This window comes from Neovison vison, chromosome 12 (assembly GCF_020171115.1).
Source record: "Neovison vison isolate M4711 chromosome 12, ASM_NN_V1, whole genome shotgun sequence".
Taxonomy (NCBI): Eukaryota; Metazoa; Chordata; class Mammalia; order Carnivora; family Mustelidae; genus Neogale; species Neogale vison.
Window position 1 is genome coordinate 50,704,204 of NC_058102.1, and position 17,786 is coordinate 50,721,989.

A 17,786-nucleotide genomic window follows, 5' to 3' on the forward strand; every position below is an offset into this window, starting at 1 on the left:
AGGGCCCCGCGGGGTGGGAGAGCAGGCACACTCGAGTGGCAGACAGACCTGTGTTTGAATCTCTGGTCTTCTTTTCATCAGCTGTGAACTCGGCCACGTAAGTTAGTGTCTGTGAGCCTGTATCTTTGCTGCGGTCGGAATTATGTCTCTCCCCCACACCCCTCCTCTCCTCTCCCACCCAGCTCCAACATCGAAGCCCTAACCTCCAATGTAAAGGTGTTAGGAGAGGCTTTGGGGAGCTAGTCAGGGTTAGGATGGGATCCCTCACAATGGGATTACAGCCTTTATAAGAAGAAATACTGGAGAATCTGCTCCCTTTCTCTCCACCATGTCAGGACAGAATCAGAGGGCAGACATCTGCAAGACAGCATCCTCACCAAGAACCAGATCGGCCTTGATCTTGGGCTTCTCAGCCTCCAGCAATGTGAGAAAATAGATTTTGTTCAAGTCACCCCATCTCTTTTTTGTGACGGCAGCCCTAGCAGATGAACATTCTTCAACTTAAACAATAATTAAGATACCCCTTCCCAAGTTTCTTAATTAAATTAAGTGAAAAGTTAAATATTTAGCCAAGTACCGGATCCTCAAAAATTATTAGCTCCTTCTCTCCCCTTGGGAAAGAAGCGCAAAAAGGAATCAGAAGCCACATCTCAAGGAGTTTACAATTCTGTCTAAGGAACAGGGGTTAAGCGATTCCCTTAATATTGAACTAAAAAAACTCACTTTCAGGTCTCAGCTTGGATGTGACTTTTTCCAAGAAGCCTATTCTATTGCCCAGCCCCCAGGTCACCATGTTTCCCTCCCTCAGCATCCTCTATGTCTCCATCTTACCCCTTCATTTACTGAAATTGCCTATTGACTTATGTACTTCTCTCCTAACCCCACACCACACAGCATGCTCTGAAAGGAGAGGGCTGCACCTGATTTATTCATAAGTAAATACCTGAGAAGGAGACTGAAGACGATTTAGGAAATGAGTTGGATCCAAAAGGTAGGATCTACTTCATCTTCCTCATCTCCAAAATAGGGATAAGGGCAGTATTTACTTCACAGGATTGTTGTGAGGATTAAAGAATTACTACATGTAATGTAATTGGTATAAAGCCTAAAACTAAATAAATATTAGCAACGTAAATAATAATAATAGCACACCAAGAATATTCACCATTATAGAGTTGCTAATTCTCTCTAAAGTCATACATAAACACCTCATCAGAACAAATCCAAATGGATCAGATGTATATATGTAAAAAATGAAACCATAAAAAGACTTGAAAAAACCATGGTAGAATTATTTTATGATCTTTCACTGGGGAAGTTCTTTCAAACTGTGATATAAAATTCAGAATCTGGGGTGCCTGGCTGGCTTAGGCTAAGTGTCTGCCTTTGGCTCAGGTCATGATCTTGGGGTCCTGGGATCAGGCTCCTTGCTCAGCGGGGAGCCTGCTTTTCCCTCTCTCTTTGCCTCCCTCTCCCTCTGCTTGCCACTCCCCCTGCTCTCTTGTTCTCTCTCTCTGTCAAATAAATGGGTAGAGTCTTGAAAAAAAATATATATATATATACACACACATATATATGAAATAAAATACAGAATCCATAAAAGAAAATATAGATTAAATTCACTACATTACTCCTTCAATACTACATTATATATTAATTAATTGAATTTAAATTACATGCCCGTGAATTTAAATTTAAATTTAAAAATTCACTACATTAAAACCATTTCCAGATAGCAAACACTAGAAAAGGCAAAGACAAGTTGTCAATCTGGTAAAAAAAAATAATCTCAAAACAAGAATAATGAGAATTTTCTCTAATATATATAATGCTTCTACAAATCATTAAGAGAAATGCCAACAGCCTAATTTTTTTTTAAAAAATGGGCAAAGAATAGTATCAAATATTTCATAGAAAACGAAGGTCTCTATTTTTTTAAGATTTTTAAAAATTTATTTATTTGACAGAGAGAGAGGGAGAGAAAGAGAGAATGAGTGCACATGAGCAGGGGCAGAGGGAGAGGGAGAAGCAGGCTCCCCACTGAGTGAGAAGCCTGACGTGGGACTTGATCCCAGAATCCTGGGATCATGACCAGAGCTGAAGGCGACTGCTTAACCAACTGAGCCACCCAGACATCCTGGAAGATGTGTCTTAATATGTGAAAAGATTCACCCATAATAGAAAAAGAAATTTAAACCACACCATAGAAAAAATGAGAAACCATTTTCCCTGAGCACATTGGCAAAAATTAAAAGTTAAGAATAAACGCTATGTTGCCAAAAACATGGGGAGCCAGGAGCCCTTATATATGTAAGTTGGTATGTCTTTTGGAGGACAGCTTGGTATTATGCAATGCATATAACCATTAGACCCTGCAATTGTATTATGGGAATTTAGATAAACTCAAACAGGTACAAAATAACATATATGAACTTTTCTTGTTGCAACATCTTACTTTCTAATATTAAAAGATTAGAAAAAGCCTTAAAAATCCGTCGATATGAGAGTGGTTAATTAAATCACAGTACAGCACACCATGAAATGTTAAAATAAGCAAAGTGAACAATATATTTGCTACCCCTGGTGTGAAAATAAGAAAACAAAATACATGCATGCTTATGCATAAAGTATCTCTGGGAGGAGATACAGAAAACGGGCAACTGTTGCCCTTGGGGAAATTGATGGGGCAGTTAAAGATAATAGCGCGGAAAAAAAATCTGTTCTTGGTTTACCCTTTGGTACTTTTGGAATTTTGAAATCATCCAACTTATGACTTATTCATTAGCAAATAAATAAAGCTGAACTATAGAAACCCTCTGCTATTACAATTTGAGTCTTAGTTTTTGGTTGACTAAATGATACGCATTACATTTTTATGATCAGACTTTTAATGTGTTGATTTCTGGTCCTGGGGATAAAAGAAGGATTTAGCACAAAGTCTCCTCCACCACCACCCACTTCACTTATTGCTTTAGAAAACATCTGAAAAGAACATTTTCTTTTCATAAAGGGTGATGAGTGAGCTCTATAGGGTTAAGGGCCTTCGCTGAGCAGATGCACAGCTGCAGATATGAATATATATGAAAATGAAGTCATTTTAGTTTGTCTCCGAGGACTCCCGGGCTCATGAATGAATTCCCAGAAAATAATATGCACATCAAAAGCACTTGATTTCTTTGTCTAAACTCTCTTCCTGCAGAGAGTTATATGGATGAAACAGTTTCTGGACTAAAATGTCTCTAAGGAAGGGGGAAATGGTCAAATATATACAATTCTCATGTTTTAGGAGTTACTTGACCTTGAGCCACGTTAGTCACACATGATTTCACCCACTGCCTTGTGACAGTTTCTTGTTAAAATATGTTCAAGTGAATTATGCGAATGGTCTATTTTAAAATGTATTCTAAGGAAAAGACTAAAGCAGATGTCAAAAATGTACCCGGTGTTCTCACGGCCAACCCACATTTATTACATGCCGACCATGCCAAACATGGTGTTCTAGCATCAAAGATGCACAAAGCTAAAAAACAGGCACAGACGGAGAAATTTCAGACAAAATATACTCACAGTAGTAAAACTTCAAGCTCAGATAAAAACCTCTTCCATTGTTTCTTACACTGCATTTTTTTCTCCTAAATATCGTACAGAAAAATGAGGAAAAAAAATTAAGGAAAGATTCTCTATTTCTGGGATTCTTAACCAAGGGCCTATAGCCTTCCTGGAAATTAGCTGCCCTTTTTCATGTAAATGCATATAAATATTTCTCCGGGGAGAGGATCCCTAGATTTCATCAGATTTTAATTTTACTTATTTATTTATTTTTGGGACAGAAATTCCCCACTTGGTCTCACAAAGAATCCAGTTTGTTGTTGCTATATTCCGGTTAGAAGTGATTTCACTAATTTACCATTTCTGGTTTGGGTCATTTGGAGATGGCAACTCTGTTTACCTTTGTATTGATTTTGAAAAAAAAAAAAGAAAGAAAGAAAGAAAAGGAAAGGTCTTACCAAGACATTCAGAAATAGAACTTCAAAGGAGTTTCAGAAGCTACCTCAGTATCTGACACATGAGTATTTATTGACCAGATTGATGAATTCAGTATTATTGTATGAGCACCTACTCCCGGTACCGGACACTTTTCTTGATGGCTTACACCTGATGTCACTGCCATGCCTCCACATCTCCGGTTCCTAACTTCTACCACAAAAGAGTTAAATAAACTTAGTCTCCATCAGCTATAAGTTTCTAAGACCGGCCAGAGTTTTTAGAGCTCTGTTCTCAGAAAGAAAGGGAGAGAAATCCAATAGGAATTCTGGAAGCTATTTTCCAAAAGTTAATCCAGGAAGTCAGAAACAGTAAACTAGGCTAAAAAATCATTTTCCAGGACCACTTTATGAGAATTTACATTTTAAAAAGCCACTGTCCCGGGAGCCAGGTGTATTGGGTCTCGGTCCTATTTCCAACACTCAATATTTGTGACTTTTTGTCACTTAACATCCTTGAGGTGGTTGTTTTCTTTTTTTCCTTTTCTTTTTTTTTTTTAAAAGATTTTATTTATTTATTTGACAGAGAGAGATCACAGTAGGCAGAGAGGCAGGCAGAGAGAGAGAGAGGGAAGCAGGCTCCCTGCCGAGCAGAGAGCCCGATGCGGGACTCGATCCCAGGACCCCGAGATCATGATCTGAGCCGAAGGCAGCGGCTTAACCCACTGAGCCACCCAGGTGCCCCGAGGTGGTTGTTTTCTTAATCTGAAAAATGAAGGGGTTAGTTTTTTTGTGTTCATGCTAATCTAGCACTCTTAATGCTCAAAGTCTGGTCTTCTGTGTGTGAGAAACATCGGCTTCCCTGGGAGCTGGACAGAAATGCTGACGCTCAGGTCCTGCCCAGGTGCGCTGAATCAGAATCCGCATTGTAGGATCTCCAGGTGATCTGTACGCACCCATCTAACACATCTTGTACATTTCCCCACTTCTGTCCTTTGAAGACAGGTTACTGAAGTTAATGTCCCAATTTTACAAAACCACATTTCTTTAAAAACAAAGGCTCTGTGGCTAAGTGTTCATTAAATTATCCCATCTTTCCTGATGTGTGTGTAGGACTTTATACAGTCTTTGGTAACTTTGTCAGCTCCTGTCTCTTTACCCCTAGAGATTAGCCGCTAAATTCATGAAAAGGACATACATGCTTCATCCAATTCACCCTAATGAACATTTATTGAGCAACTTTCATGGGCCAGGCCCTGTAAGAGGCTCTAGGGAACAAAGATAAGTGATACTCTTTCAAGAAAACCATCAAGTTCATTGGGAGAGGTGGGTGAAGAATCAATATTAGGAGATAATGCTGTGATGCTGTGTGGGCACGTCGGAGGTTCACCAAAACTATACTGGAAGGCAATCAAGAAAATGAGCGTTGTGGGACAGGATTTCTGGGATAGGAAGCAAAGGAGATCTAAAGGCAATGGCATTTCATTCTGAAGCCAGACTCCTTGAAGAAAAAAAACCAAAACCCAAAAACCTCCCAAAAGGGAGTGTGAGTTTGTGGCAGCCGCAGAGAGAAGAGGAACGCAGATGGCTGGAGCCTTTGGGGAGGTGGCCTTGGGGCTCAACCCTGAAAGACCATACAGATGGGGCAGGGACATGTGACCCTAGGAAAGAGACTTCAGTTAGGCCACCTCTAGAGCAACCTCTTGAGTGGTTTTACCAGTAGATGGTTTCTTATCTTTTTTCTTTTCAATTTTTTTTTTTAAGTAGGCTCCATGTCCAACACAGGGATCTGGACTCACGACCCCAAGATCACGACCTGAGCTGTAATCAAGAGTCAGACCCTCAACTGACTGAGCCACCCAGATGCCCCAATAGTTTCACTTCTTTATTAGAACGTTCATCTCCTCAGGAATCTTGAGATGCCCATATAGAATTAGTGGGCTAAAATGCACTTTGGGGAACTGGAAAAATCAGGTTAATAATAAAAGAAAAAGGGGGGGCCATAATCCAAGCTGCAGAGGAGGAATGGCTCAGATCCATCCTCTCCCCTACTTCCACAGCCCTATCTGACTGGTCATGAGATTTGGTCCATTTCACCTCAGCTCTTAGACATACCTTCTCCTTGCCTCTGCCCTGGCTCCCCAGCCCTGGGTCTCAACACTGGCTGCACGTCTGAACCACGGGGGGAGCTTTTCACCAACGCTGATGCCTGCCACTGTCCCCAGTACTCTGACCTAACCTGAAGCCGCTCACTTCAGAAAGCTCCCAAGGTGACTCTACTATAGGGTTGAAGACATTGGCTTAAGCCCCAATCGTGTCTTCATTATACATCTTAAAAATCCCTCTTTTCTTCATTTCATCTCCTATCCAGCCCTTGTCATCTCTTCTCCAACGCCTCTATCAACTTCCAGCCCATCATCTAACCTGTAATCTAAGTTTTATTTCAAAAACACAATACGTAGCCTTTTCACTCTCCGACATAGAAGCAAACCACCCACACACTTGACCGGTCATTCCAGGAGCGCCTGCCGCAAGCTTCCCACCCCCGACACCAAGCTCTCCTCCACTGAATGACCTGTTATTTGTAAGACGTATGCCGCCACGCGCACACCTCCAGGCGGTTGCACCTGCTCTTTCTTCCGCCCAGAAAGCGCCTCCCGTCCCTCGTTGCCTGCCAAAGCCATAGTGATCTTTTAAACTCCAGCTGAAATGTGTATGGAGTAGTTCCTCTGGGCCAGCCCCTCTTCCAGGTGCTGGGTACGCCCTGGGCTGGCTGTCTCTCCTGGGCTCCCATGACCTTCTCTACAAATCTCTCCTCAACTGCTTCTCACCCTACAGGTTCACCTTGTCTTTACCTGACCGGTTGTTTGCCCCAGAAGACTGAGCTCCCTGAGGACAGAATTATGCCTTAGCTGTCCCTGCCCAGCACCCAGCCCAGCAAGAGTTTAATAAAGGCTTACTGACCATTGACTAACAATGAGGATGAAGAGCAGCTCTCTGGGGTGTTTGTTTGCGCCCCTATCTCCTCCTGACTCCTGAGTTTGACTCTCCAGTACCCTTTCTGCTTTACTGCCGGTGGCCACTCAGCTTTCTCCTAAGTTCCTACTCTGATCATTGCCTTGCTCTTCCTACCCGAAGTCTTCTTCCAGCCCTCCTGAACTGTGATACATGACAGTTTATAAATACCAACCTGTGCCTTAACCTGGGAAGCTACCTGGAGAAGACACCGCCCATCCTAAAAAGAACAAGAGAACCAGAGCAGACCAGCACAAACGGCCAACGGTCCTGCAAGTCTTTTCAGTAAAGTCCCCCTCCTTTGACACATCTGGGGATGGGAAGAATTTCCCTTCCACATTCCTGAGGGACAGGCATTCATTTCACAGTCTCTCTCCAGTCACCTGAGCTCATATATCTTCTTTCCATTTATGAAACTTTATTTTCAAATATACCTCCTTTCAATGTTGATGAAAAGTGACACATTCTAGTATGAAATATGAGCAAATAAATGGAATGGATATCCTGGGATAGTAATTCTTTCCATACCTGTTTAAATAATTTAATGGCATAGGTTTGGTTTTGGATCTCTGCTCTGTAGACCTCAAAAATCTCCCCTTCTCCAATTAGGAAGTCTTTGTGGAAATTTTTGGTTCCGTCACTGATAGCTTGAAAGCTGATGGAGGATTTAAACAATATTCCTTAGGAAGGAAAGGAGGGAGAAGAGAAGTTACTTTTTCTCTTCTTTTTTTTTTTTTTTAAAGATTTTATTATTTATTTGACACAGAGAGATCACAAGTAGGCAGAGAGAGAGAGAGAGAGAGAGGAGGAAGCAGGCTCCCTGCTGAGCAGAGAGCCTGATGCGGGACTCGATCCCAGGACCCTGAGATCACGACCCGAACCGAAGGCAGCGGCTTAACCCACTGAGCCACCCAGGCACCCCATTACTTTTTCTCTTCTTAAGAATCAATGCTGCCAGGATAAAGAACCAGGACTTCCATACTAGAAATACATCAGAGCCCAACAGAGAGCCAGCAGGGCTAGGCCCAGGAACCAAAAGTAAAGGCCACATGTGCTCTCTGCCCATTTACTCGGGTCTGGCACCCACCATTCTGGAGAGCAAATGGCTTTTTAGGTATCTGAACAATAGCACTGTGATTCTCTCACCCCTCCAAAGAGGTCACCCAAAGAACTTAGCTGGGGAAAGTTTTCCAAAATTTGGTATCTTTGTCATTAGATCAAAGGGTTGCTTTTGATTCACTATGAACCCAAAACCATGAAGAAAAAAAAAACCATAAAACCCAAAAACCATAAAAACCCAAAAACCATAGAAGTGGAAATTTTGTTATGACTAAACAATTTTCTCCAAGCATGACTGATGGAAACATTTTTCATGAGCCAAATCCGCTCTCTTCCTAACTTACTTCCTCAGAGTAAATTAGGAAGATGTTTCAGCTTTTCAAAAAATCCTCTAAAGTAGAGATTGGGAGAAAATATTTAAAAGGTAATCAAATACATATCTACAGGGAAAATATTAGCTAAATCCTTCCAGGCCCAATTTTGGCTCTATTTCCACATTTGATATTTGATTTAGATCTTACTGTTAAATCTTAAAGGAGCAAAACCTTATGCAACTTTACTAATTCTCTTCTGAACCAAAGAATAGTGGTAAAAGAGGAGGCAAAGAGCCTTAACTAGCCATTAAAGTTTATCAGAATGATTCTCCCTGCCAATACGGTAATAAAGTTGATAAGGAAAATAATGGGATTTTCATAGTAACCTTCAGCCTTGCTCTACAGGCGTCTCTAAAGATCTCTGCAAGGGCTATGGAAATTTCTAAAACTATATTAAACTCAGTATAATTTTTAAATGTTTTCCAATGACATATAAAAATGCAAATTTCACTAACGGAAAATATGAAACCCCTCTAAGGGAAGAGACCACCATTATGTTCCCCATTGGCCAATGGATTTTTTAAATATCACCATAATATATCATCCATCAGAGTTCTGTGTCAGTCAAAACTGCAAGTATTTCAATATCCATGAAAATTTTACCCTAAACCTGCATATTAACGAATAATCAATAGATTTATTGGTTATTTCTCCCTGTAAGTTAACTTAAAGCAAAACATGGTTTAAAGTAAAAAAAAAAAAAAAAAAATTTTTTTTTTACCTTTTTCATTACGTTCAGGAATAAGAACATTATCCACTGTGACATGGACTGTTTCCTAAGAGAGGAAATACATACTGAAGTAATTCCATTTCATAAGTCTAGAAAGAACAGAATCTTAACAGAAATCCAAAGCTCCCCCTGGACTATACAGTGCAGTAGAGTAGAATCTAATTTAGAAGAAACCTAGTGGAAAGCAAAGTTACTTTATTTAATCCAATAGTATTCATTGCCATACACAGTTAAGCCTTCCATACCACTGCAAAAACTCAATGTCATGGTTAGAGTCAATTTTAAATGACTTCTAATGCTATAAAAAATGATTACTGCCAATTTATTTGCTCCAATAAAAACCAACAGCAACATGCAAAATGCCAACTAAAAGAGGAAAATTAAAAACTGAATTAAGACAAATGCATAGCTCATGGCGCTCTGAATAGTTCCAAGCCTCATCTATGACAGATCACCATGAGGAGAAAGCTTTTCACTCTTCAAACATTCACAAACCTCTAATTTCCTCAATCCCCAACTAAACAAAGAGTAATAAGAGAACTAAGGCTTTTCTGGCTTTAGGAAAGTACCTGCAAATCCAGCCTTTTTCTGCCTGACAATTTCATTTCCCATGCTCAATTATACATGCAACCGAGTTCAAGGTTCATTATCTATGCACATACACTCTACCTTGGGTAACATGTTTGGAAATCCATCTCCCTGATGCCTCTGTTCTGAAGGATTCAAGGATGCTCCTGAAAGAGAAATAAGGGGAGCTAGATGCAGAAAAAATTTATGTCTCTAATAAGCAGTTTTTTTTTTCTGTCTTAGACTGAAAATAAACACCTTCCTAGTAATGTTAATTTCTAAAATTCAGTTTCATTCTCTGAATGGTAACAAGTATGCATATGTGAATAACTTTCTAAGGATCAAATATGATACAAACATGCTTTTGTTCACTTAACACACAAAGACCTACCTTAAATTATTGTTAGATATCATTAAATATATTAGAGCATAAAGCAGAAAACAGAAAGGAAAAAGCAACACTGTATCAGCTTTTTGCCCATATATTTTGAAGTTTTACAATCATGGGATTTTATCTCCCGAGATTAGTTTATTTTTTATCCCATTTTATGCCTTAAGGTGTTAGAGATGTGTGCGTGTGTGCGTGCATGCACACATGCGTGTGTTCAACCACAAATACCTACCGCCCCCTCCCGAATACACACTGTAATTTTTGTTTTGTTTGAATTGAGGCAGTCTGTGTAGCTTCCTACAAAAGATGAAAACTCTGAACTATTTCGCTGTCACATCTGACATTTTTATTTAGACTTCAGAAAAATTTTATTTCATCTAGTTTTTCTTAGATTGTATTCTAGTGTTTTCAAAATTATTTTGCTTAGAAGACTGACAACAAAATGGAATCAGTTAATAACAGACTTCTTGAGCAAACTATAAACCAAACAGACCTGGCAGACATTCTCTAGAACATTCCATCCAGAAGAATATACACATATTTCACAGGTGTACATTGAACAAGCCCCAGGATAGACTGTATCCTGTGCAATAAAATGAGCCTCAATAAATTTGAAAGGATTGAAATCATACAAAGCATATTCTCCGACCACGATGGACCTAAATAGAAATTCAAAACAGAAGGAAATTTGGGAAATTCACAAATACATGAAAATTAAACAACAAATCCATAAGCAACCAATGAGTTCAGGATGAAATCACAAGGGAAATTAGAAAATACTTTGAAATAAGTGAAAATGAAAACAAAACATACCAAAACTTATGGGACACAGTAGATGCAGTGCTTAAAGGGAAGTTTATAGCTGTAAATGTCTACTTAAAAAAGAAGAAAAATCTTAAATCAAGAACCTGAATTTTCACCTTAAGGAACTAGAAAAGAAAGAGTAAGCTAAACCGAAGGAAGCAGAAGGAAAGAAAGAATTAAGATTACAGTGGAAATAAATGAAATAGACAACAAAAGCAAAGGGGAAAATCAATGCAACCAAAGTGGTTCTTTGGAATTATCACAAAATTGACAATCCTCTAGATAGACTAACCAAGAAAGAAAGAAGGAGATTCAAACTGCTAAAACCAAAAACAAAAGAGGAGACACAACTACCAACCTCATAGAAATAAAAAGAATTATAAGAGAAGGTGATGAATACCTGTATGTAAAAAAATCAGATAATTGAAATGACAGACAGATTCCTAGAAAGTCACAAACTGCCAAAACTAACTCAAGAAGAAACAATCTAAATGGATGTATTGCAAGGAAAGAGATTGAATTAATAATCTATGATTTCCCACAAACAAAAGCACAGGTGAATCCTACCAAACATTTGAACAAAATTTAACATCGGTTCTTTACAAATTCTTCCAAAATAGAAGATGAAATTAACAACACCCAAATCATTCTATGAGACCAAGGACTAAAAATATGTCTGGATGAAAAAGTCAAAAGAATAAGGATGCTGATTCAAAAGAATTTTCAGCCTAAGAGCCCAGAGTCTGTAAGGTAAGACCCAAGATCACTCTTGTTGAAGTCAATAAATCTAAAAGGGAATAAACAGAACAGGTGACATTAGTAAATTATTTTATTGATAAAGATGAATGGAAAGAACTTCATGAGCTTTACTTATCAGGTTGCTCTAAATGGAAGGCAAGACACAGCATCAGAAACAGACAGGAGGGAAAGGTTAGGCCACTGTGAAATGGATAGCAGACAAATATGGTAGAGTTGGAGGCCATAGCATAAACACAGCAGTAAAGATAAAAGATGCATCCCAGGGTTAGTCTGTAGGTATCATTTGCCCTAAAATACAGTGGGTGGGGTGGGGTGGGTGGGGAATGCGTGGGGGGCTCTGTGGGGTAAGCTGCTGACTCTTGGTTTTGGTTCAGGTCCTGGTCTCAGGGTCCTGGAATGGAGCCCTGGGTCCGGCTCTGTGGGGAGCGTGCTCAAGGACTATCTCTCTCCCTCTCTCTCTGTCCCTCTCCCCCTTTGTACCTCGCACACACGTGTGTGTGTGTGAATGCTCTCTCTCTCTCTCTCTCAAATGAATAAATAAATCTTCAAAAGTAAAATAAAATACAGGTAGGAGAACCCAATTATATTTTGACTTCTAATCATATGATAAAACTAATTATAAAAGTATATTTTACTCAAATATTGTGATTCTAGTTATGATTCAAATAGGTTCAGGGTTTTGGGTGGAGAACTGATTCTACACTTTAAAACATACAGTTTCTAAGTAAAAAAATTTAAAAACTGAACAAGTGGTAGAAAGGAATGTGTTGTATAACTTAGGCAATAAGGAAAGAAAATAACAACAACAACAACAACAAAAAGTAATAAAAGCCTTTAGAGAAAGCCTCAGGTATGGAATCAAATGACACAACATGACCAGTCAATATCTTGAATAAAAGGCAATATTTATATTTAAAAATTACATCGCCAAAAAATGGACCAAGGGCCACATTTAAGAATCAAAAATGTTTACCATGGTTTACAATCAAATGGATGGCTCGATGATGCCCCATCTCCTGAAGAATCTCTAAAAGGTCTCCGATGGTCTTGTTTTTCTGTGCCCAGGACCAAAGTAATTCTCTTGTTCCGCTTTTACCTTGGTCTACATATTTTTCAATATGACGAACATCCAGCCAGCTGTTTGAAAGTCGCTCCGCTGTGGAAATTGCAATGGGAAGAACCAAAAAATATATATATATATTAATAATAATAATTTTTTTTTACTTTGATTGGGATACTTGTTTGGGGGTATTTTATCTGTTTATTTCACATTATTTATACTTTTGATTTTGAACTAATTTCAGCGTCTACTTCCCACCCAACTTCCCATGTTACCATTTTACATTACCTCGTACAATGTTCAGAACCAGTCACAACTCAACTGCAGACCTTATTTTATGTTCACCAGTTCTTTCTACAAATGTCCTTTTCATGTTCCATGATCCTACCCAGTTTCCCACAGTGCCATTTGTTGGCACTTCTTAATCCCGATTCTCATGGACTTCAGTCTTTCCTTGAATTTAAGGACAGCATAATACGATTACGTCTTCTTCAGTGCATAGTATCAAGAGGTTCTTGGTGTCCATGTCCTATCACTAGTGATCCTGACTTGATTGCTTAGTTAGGGTGGTATCTGCTACCTTAATAGGTTTCTCTACTATGACATTACCTTTCCCTGTAACATTAAAAACTATGTTGGTGGAGATACTTTGAGACTACGGAAATACGCTGTTTCTCCTCACGTTTTACCCATAAACACTTGCATCCACCAGTGGATCGTGTATATCATAATAATTTTTGTGGTCTTTGCTTAATGGTGATCTTTTATTTCCCCTTCCTCCTCCTACGTTAACTATAATTCTTCTGCAAGAAAGTGCTCTCCACTCTCCCCCCTTTAATTAACTTATTAAAATCAGTAGGGGCTCATGAATGTTTATTTTATTCTACAGATTAAAATCCAGTATTATTATTATTATTGACTTTGGTGCCACAATTATTCCAGCTCTGTCCATTCAGGTTGGATCCCACGTTCTTCCGATAGCCGCATGGTTTCTGGAACACTTCCTTATTTTCTGACTCTATGAGATGCTCCAGGCTCATTTTGCATTTCCCCCACCCCAGCCCTGGAATTGATTGCTTTCCCCAGGAGTCCTGGTTGCTTTTATTAGATAATGTATTTAGAGGACAAAATGTAGGTGCTAGATGCTTTCGTGACTGCCAGAGTTCCATTGCTTCTAGGCCGTCCAAGCAGACAGAGCTAAGAAATTTAGGTATGTGCATGAGCCCACACACCTATATTTCTCTGTCTGTATACATCTTGAAAACCATAATTTTATATGGATACCTGTAATTCTAAATCAATACCACATGGCATATTTTAGCTCTTTCTCATTTGTAACTTTATTCCCAAACAGCAAGAAACTTTGCTCTCATTATTTATAATGTCCTTACTTCTTTGTTCTTTGTCCCTCTGAGAAACACTTTAACTAAAATACATCATGTACGTATCATTCTATTTGCCCTCAGCTTAAGAATATTCAGGTAAGAGCTTATTTTCCCAAAGTTACTAGGTTAGTTCTTTTCTTCATCACTCCCTTTGGTGTGGTTACTCATAGTTAGGTTCATGTGTTGCAGTTTTAATGAAATGCTGTTTTAAATTTTTGTTCAATACTCTCCCGCTGCTGAACATTTTGAGCAATTAAAAGTTAATATCTGGGTAGCATCGGGGGAAACGTTCTACTGGGATATTAGGATTTTAATTGCTCAAAAACAGCATATATGACTTACTTAAGGTCTGGTATAAATATCTTGAAGCTGTACTTACTGAGAGTATATGAGTTTGTATGACACCCCAAGTTAATGGGATTCTCTGCACAACTTCCAAATCTTGAAGTGTATTTTAAGGCAAAGGAGGGAGAAAGAAACCAAATGGCAGATCAAATGGGTGTCTTTCTGGCCCCTGGGACAATGCTCCCAGATTAACCCAGTCATCTTGAGCACTAAAATTAGCAATGTGATTGGGAGTCAGTGATGGTGATGGCAGCATTCTCTCCTACCTTTATCCTCTGGAAAGTCTAAAAAAGTTAGGAAGTCAGATACACATCAATAGATAAAATCCTATCATCATCTGAGTGTGGTCATGGGGACCCCCAATGTTTCACCGTAACTGGTCATGAAAATCAGCCTTCTCTTCCTCTGCCGCACATAAATTTGGAAGCTCCTCTCCAGCAGTAACCAAGGTAACCTCACTGACGGATGTACCTATTCATCAATGATATTCTCCAAATATTGCTGTCCTTTTAAAAGACGAACAGGGGCTCAGATCGGAGACACGTAATAAACTCCCTAGGGAACTATCTGTGTTCTATTTCAGACTCTGAAGTTTAAAAACAATTTCTTAGGAAGCTACTACACCAGTTACAGTATCTCAATCAAGATATCAGAAAGGCAAACATCTTCTGATCCAATATGGCATCCCTTCTCCCCACATTTTCCGTCCCTCCACCTTTTGCTGGGGCCCTTTATTTCCTCTAACTTTATGTTTTTGCTGAGAGTATAAGTAAATCCTGAAAGTTGACAGAGATCACAATATGAAATCATACCTGCCCTTCTTTCTGTGAACCCAAAACTGATGTGGTAAGTATTACCAGTGCCCACCAACATTTCCTGTCCTCTACCCCACCAGAGAGGAAGGATTAGGTCTTGGGTTAGTTAGCTTGGGTCCTGGCTTGGGTTAGTTATGCCTGTGTATCTCTTTCAGCCAGAAACACAGAAGAGCCAGGGCGCAACGCACCAGGCTCCCATTCCTGCCACAGCAATGGCAGATTGCTGTGGCAGGACATGCCAATATGGGAGGGCCTCAGGATCAAAGCAGCCTGGAATGCTGGGTCAACACATGGAGGCCTGGACCTTCAGCCCTCTTCCCACGAGCAAAAGGCACACTTTTATCATGTCAACCACTGAGTGATTTTAGTGGTGATTTTCCTGCAGTCTCACTTGGGTCCACCCTCATTAATACACACAAAGTTTTATCTTGGGTGTTCTAATGCTTCAGTCACTCAGAGAAGAGTGAAAGGAAGTGGCAGCTTTTGTGACTACATGTCAAAGGATGATAAAGTCGAGACATTCTATATGAGTGGATGCTTAGGCTGCAGAGGAAAAAACAGCTACAATAAATTATCTGACATCATTAAGTTGGAATGTCTTTGCCTTTCTTCCATATTTTAAGTTCTGGCAAGAATATTTTTATTATTTCTTTCTTAGAAGAGATGATATCTCATCAAGAGACAAGGACTATCCAAATGTCCATATATATTTTAGATAGCTTATCACTACAAAAAAAAAAAATGGAAGGGGACCTTCAAAGCAAGAATATTTGGCAAGACATAGTAACTATTTTAATGTATTTATTTGATGACATAGTCTGCCTATTTGGTTGAGGCACAATTTTCATAAACATTTTATTTCACTATTTCTAGAAGCTCTTAGGGGAAATAGTGCAAATCAGTATAGTTTGTTAAAAAGAAAACCATAGGCCCCAAAGGGCGTCATGTAGGCCAAGTCACCAAACAGGGCTTAATATCTAATCTAACTGGAGTTTCAACCTCCCCCAGAAATATAAATCGTAGTCAGTCAGAAATTTTCTAATCAGGGCCAATGAAGTAATCTGTTACGTGGGACCCCTCTATCCCCAAAGGAAGATGAGATCATCTTCATGATAAGAAACTTTGTTCTTCTCCTTAAGGGAAAGTGATCTTGCCAGGACAAATCCTTTTCTTTTGCTAATAACTTTCTTGACCCACCATCTTTCCTATAGAAACCTTCCATCTTGTACAACTCCCTGAACTTCCCTATTTTCTAGATGGGATACAAACTGATTCATGAATCACTAAAGAAAGCCAATTAGATCTTCAGATTTACTTGGTTGAATTTCACTTTTTTTTTTTTTTTTAACAAGTTGGAACATTGGTTTGATGTGCTAGCAGTACAGTAACTGCATACATCAAGTGTGAGTAGAGGGGTCCCTGGGTGGCTCAGTCAGTTGAGTGCCTGGCTCTTGATTTCAGCTCAGGTCACGATCTCAGGGTCATGAGATCATACTCCGTGTCAGGCTCCATGCTCAGTGTGGAGTCTGCTTTGGATTCTCTCTCTCCCTCTGTCCCTCCCCATGCTCATGCATTCTCTCTCTCTCTCAAATAAATAAGTAAATCTTAAAAAAAAAAAAGAAAATAAAGAAAGAAAAGAAAAAGAAAAAAGCATGTGTGAAGTAAGAAGAGGTTTCCCTAACTAAAGATGGAGGCATCCTGGGGGCACCTGGCTGGCTCTGCCTAGTGGAGCATGGGACTCTTGATCTTAGGGTGGTGTGTTCAAACCCGACGTTCAGTGTAGAGATTACTTAAGAATAAAATCTTATAAAGTCTTAGAAAGAAAAAAAAAAAGATGAGGCCATCATGGAAGGCTTCTTACAGGAGTGGTTTCTGGAGCATGAGCCAAGTTGAAAACTGTAAGTCTTTCTAAAGAGAGGCCAATTGTCAAGGAATTATTAGATGGACTATACTACATTGGGGAATCACCAGACTTTTCAGTGGAAAACAAGATAAAAGAATGAGCTCTGAAGTTATATTGTCTTTAGAAGAGAAAAGTCATCAGTCAAGACCAAGGACCCTGTGGCCTCTGGATATATGCATGAAAATGTGGGTTTAGTGGTGACTCTGCCATTGACCTATGGTGCAACTCCAGGCAAGTCACTGAGCAGTTTCAAACTTGTCATTAATAAATATCCTTTAAAATCCATTTGAAATCCTCCCAAAACAGACACTGTTTCTCTAGTCTACAGTTTATAGGATGACCTTAAAATACCCCCAGTGTTTAGAACACTTCCCAGTCTCCAAATTAACATGCAAACAGGGGAACACTAAATATCAAATTTCAGCAAAGTGAAAGTTTAGGTTTCTACTTTTTCTATTAGTAAATTAATTGGCTAATATTTATAGAGCATTAGGCATAAAATAGGCATAATGAACTCTATCAGTTATTAATATTTATGCAACATACAATAGGCTTAAAAAAAAAAAACAAAAACAGCTTCCTCTGGGGGCACCTGG

At 39.2% G+C, this 17,786-nt stretch overlaps 1 protein-coding gene across 1 annotated transcript in view; it reads right to left on the reverse strand.

Annotated features, from left to right (window-relative positions):
• Positions 1–17,786, reverse strand: part of IRAK3 (interleukin 1 receptor associated kinase 3) — a 47,167-nt gene that overhangs the window by 18,872 nt on the left and 10,509 nt on the right. The window contains exons 2-6 of the mRNA XM_044229089.1: positions 12,656–12,838; positions 9,831–9,895; positions 9,153–9,207; positions 7,527–7,678; positions 3,568–3,632 (exon numbers count right to left, since the gene is read on the reverse strand). Coding sequence (XP_044085024.1) covers positions 3,568–3,632; positions 7,527–7,678; positions 9,153–9,207; positions 9,831–9,895; positions 12,656–12,838 — 520 coding nt within the window. The remainder of the gene's footprint in view (positions 1–3,567; positions 3,633–7,526; positions 7,679–9,152; positions 9,208–9,830; positions 9,896–12,655; positions 12,839–17,786) is intronic.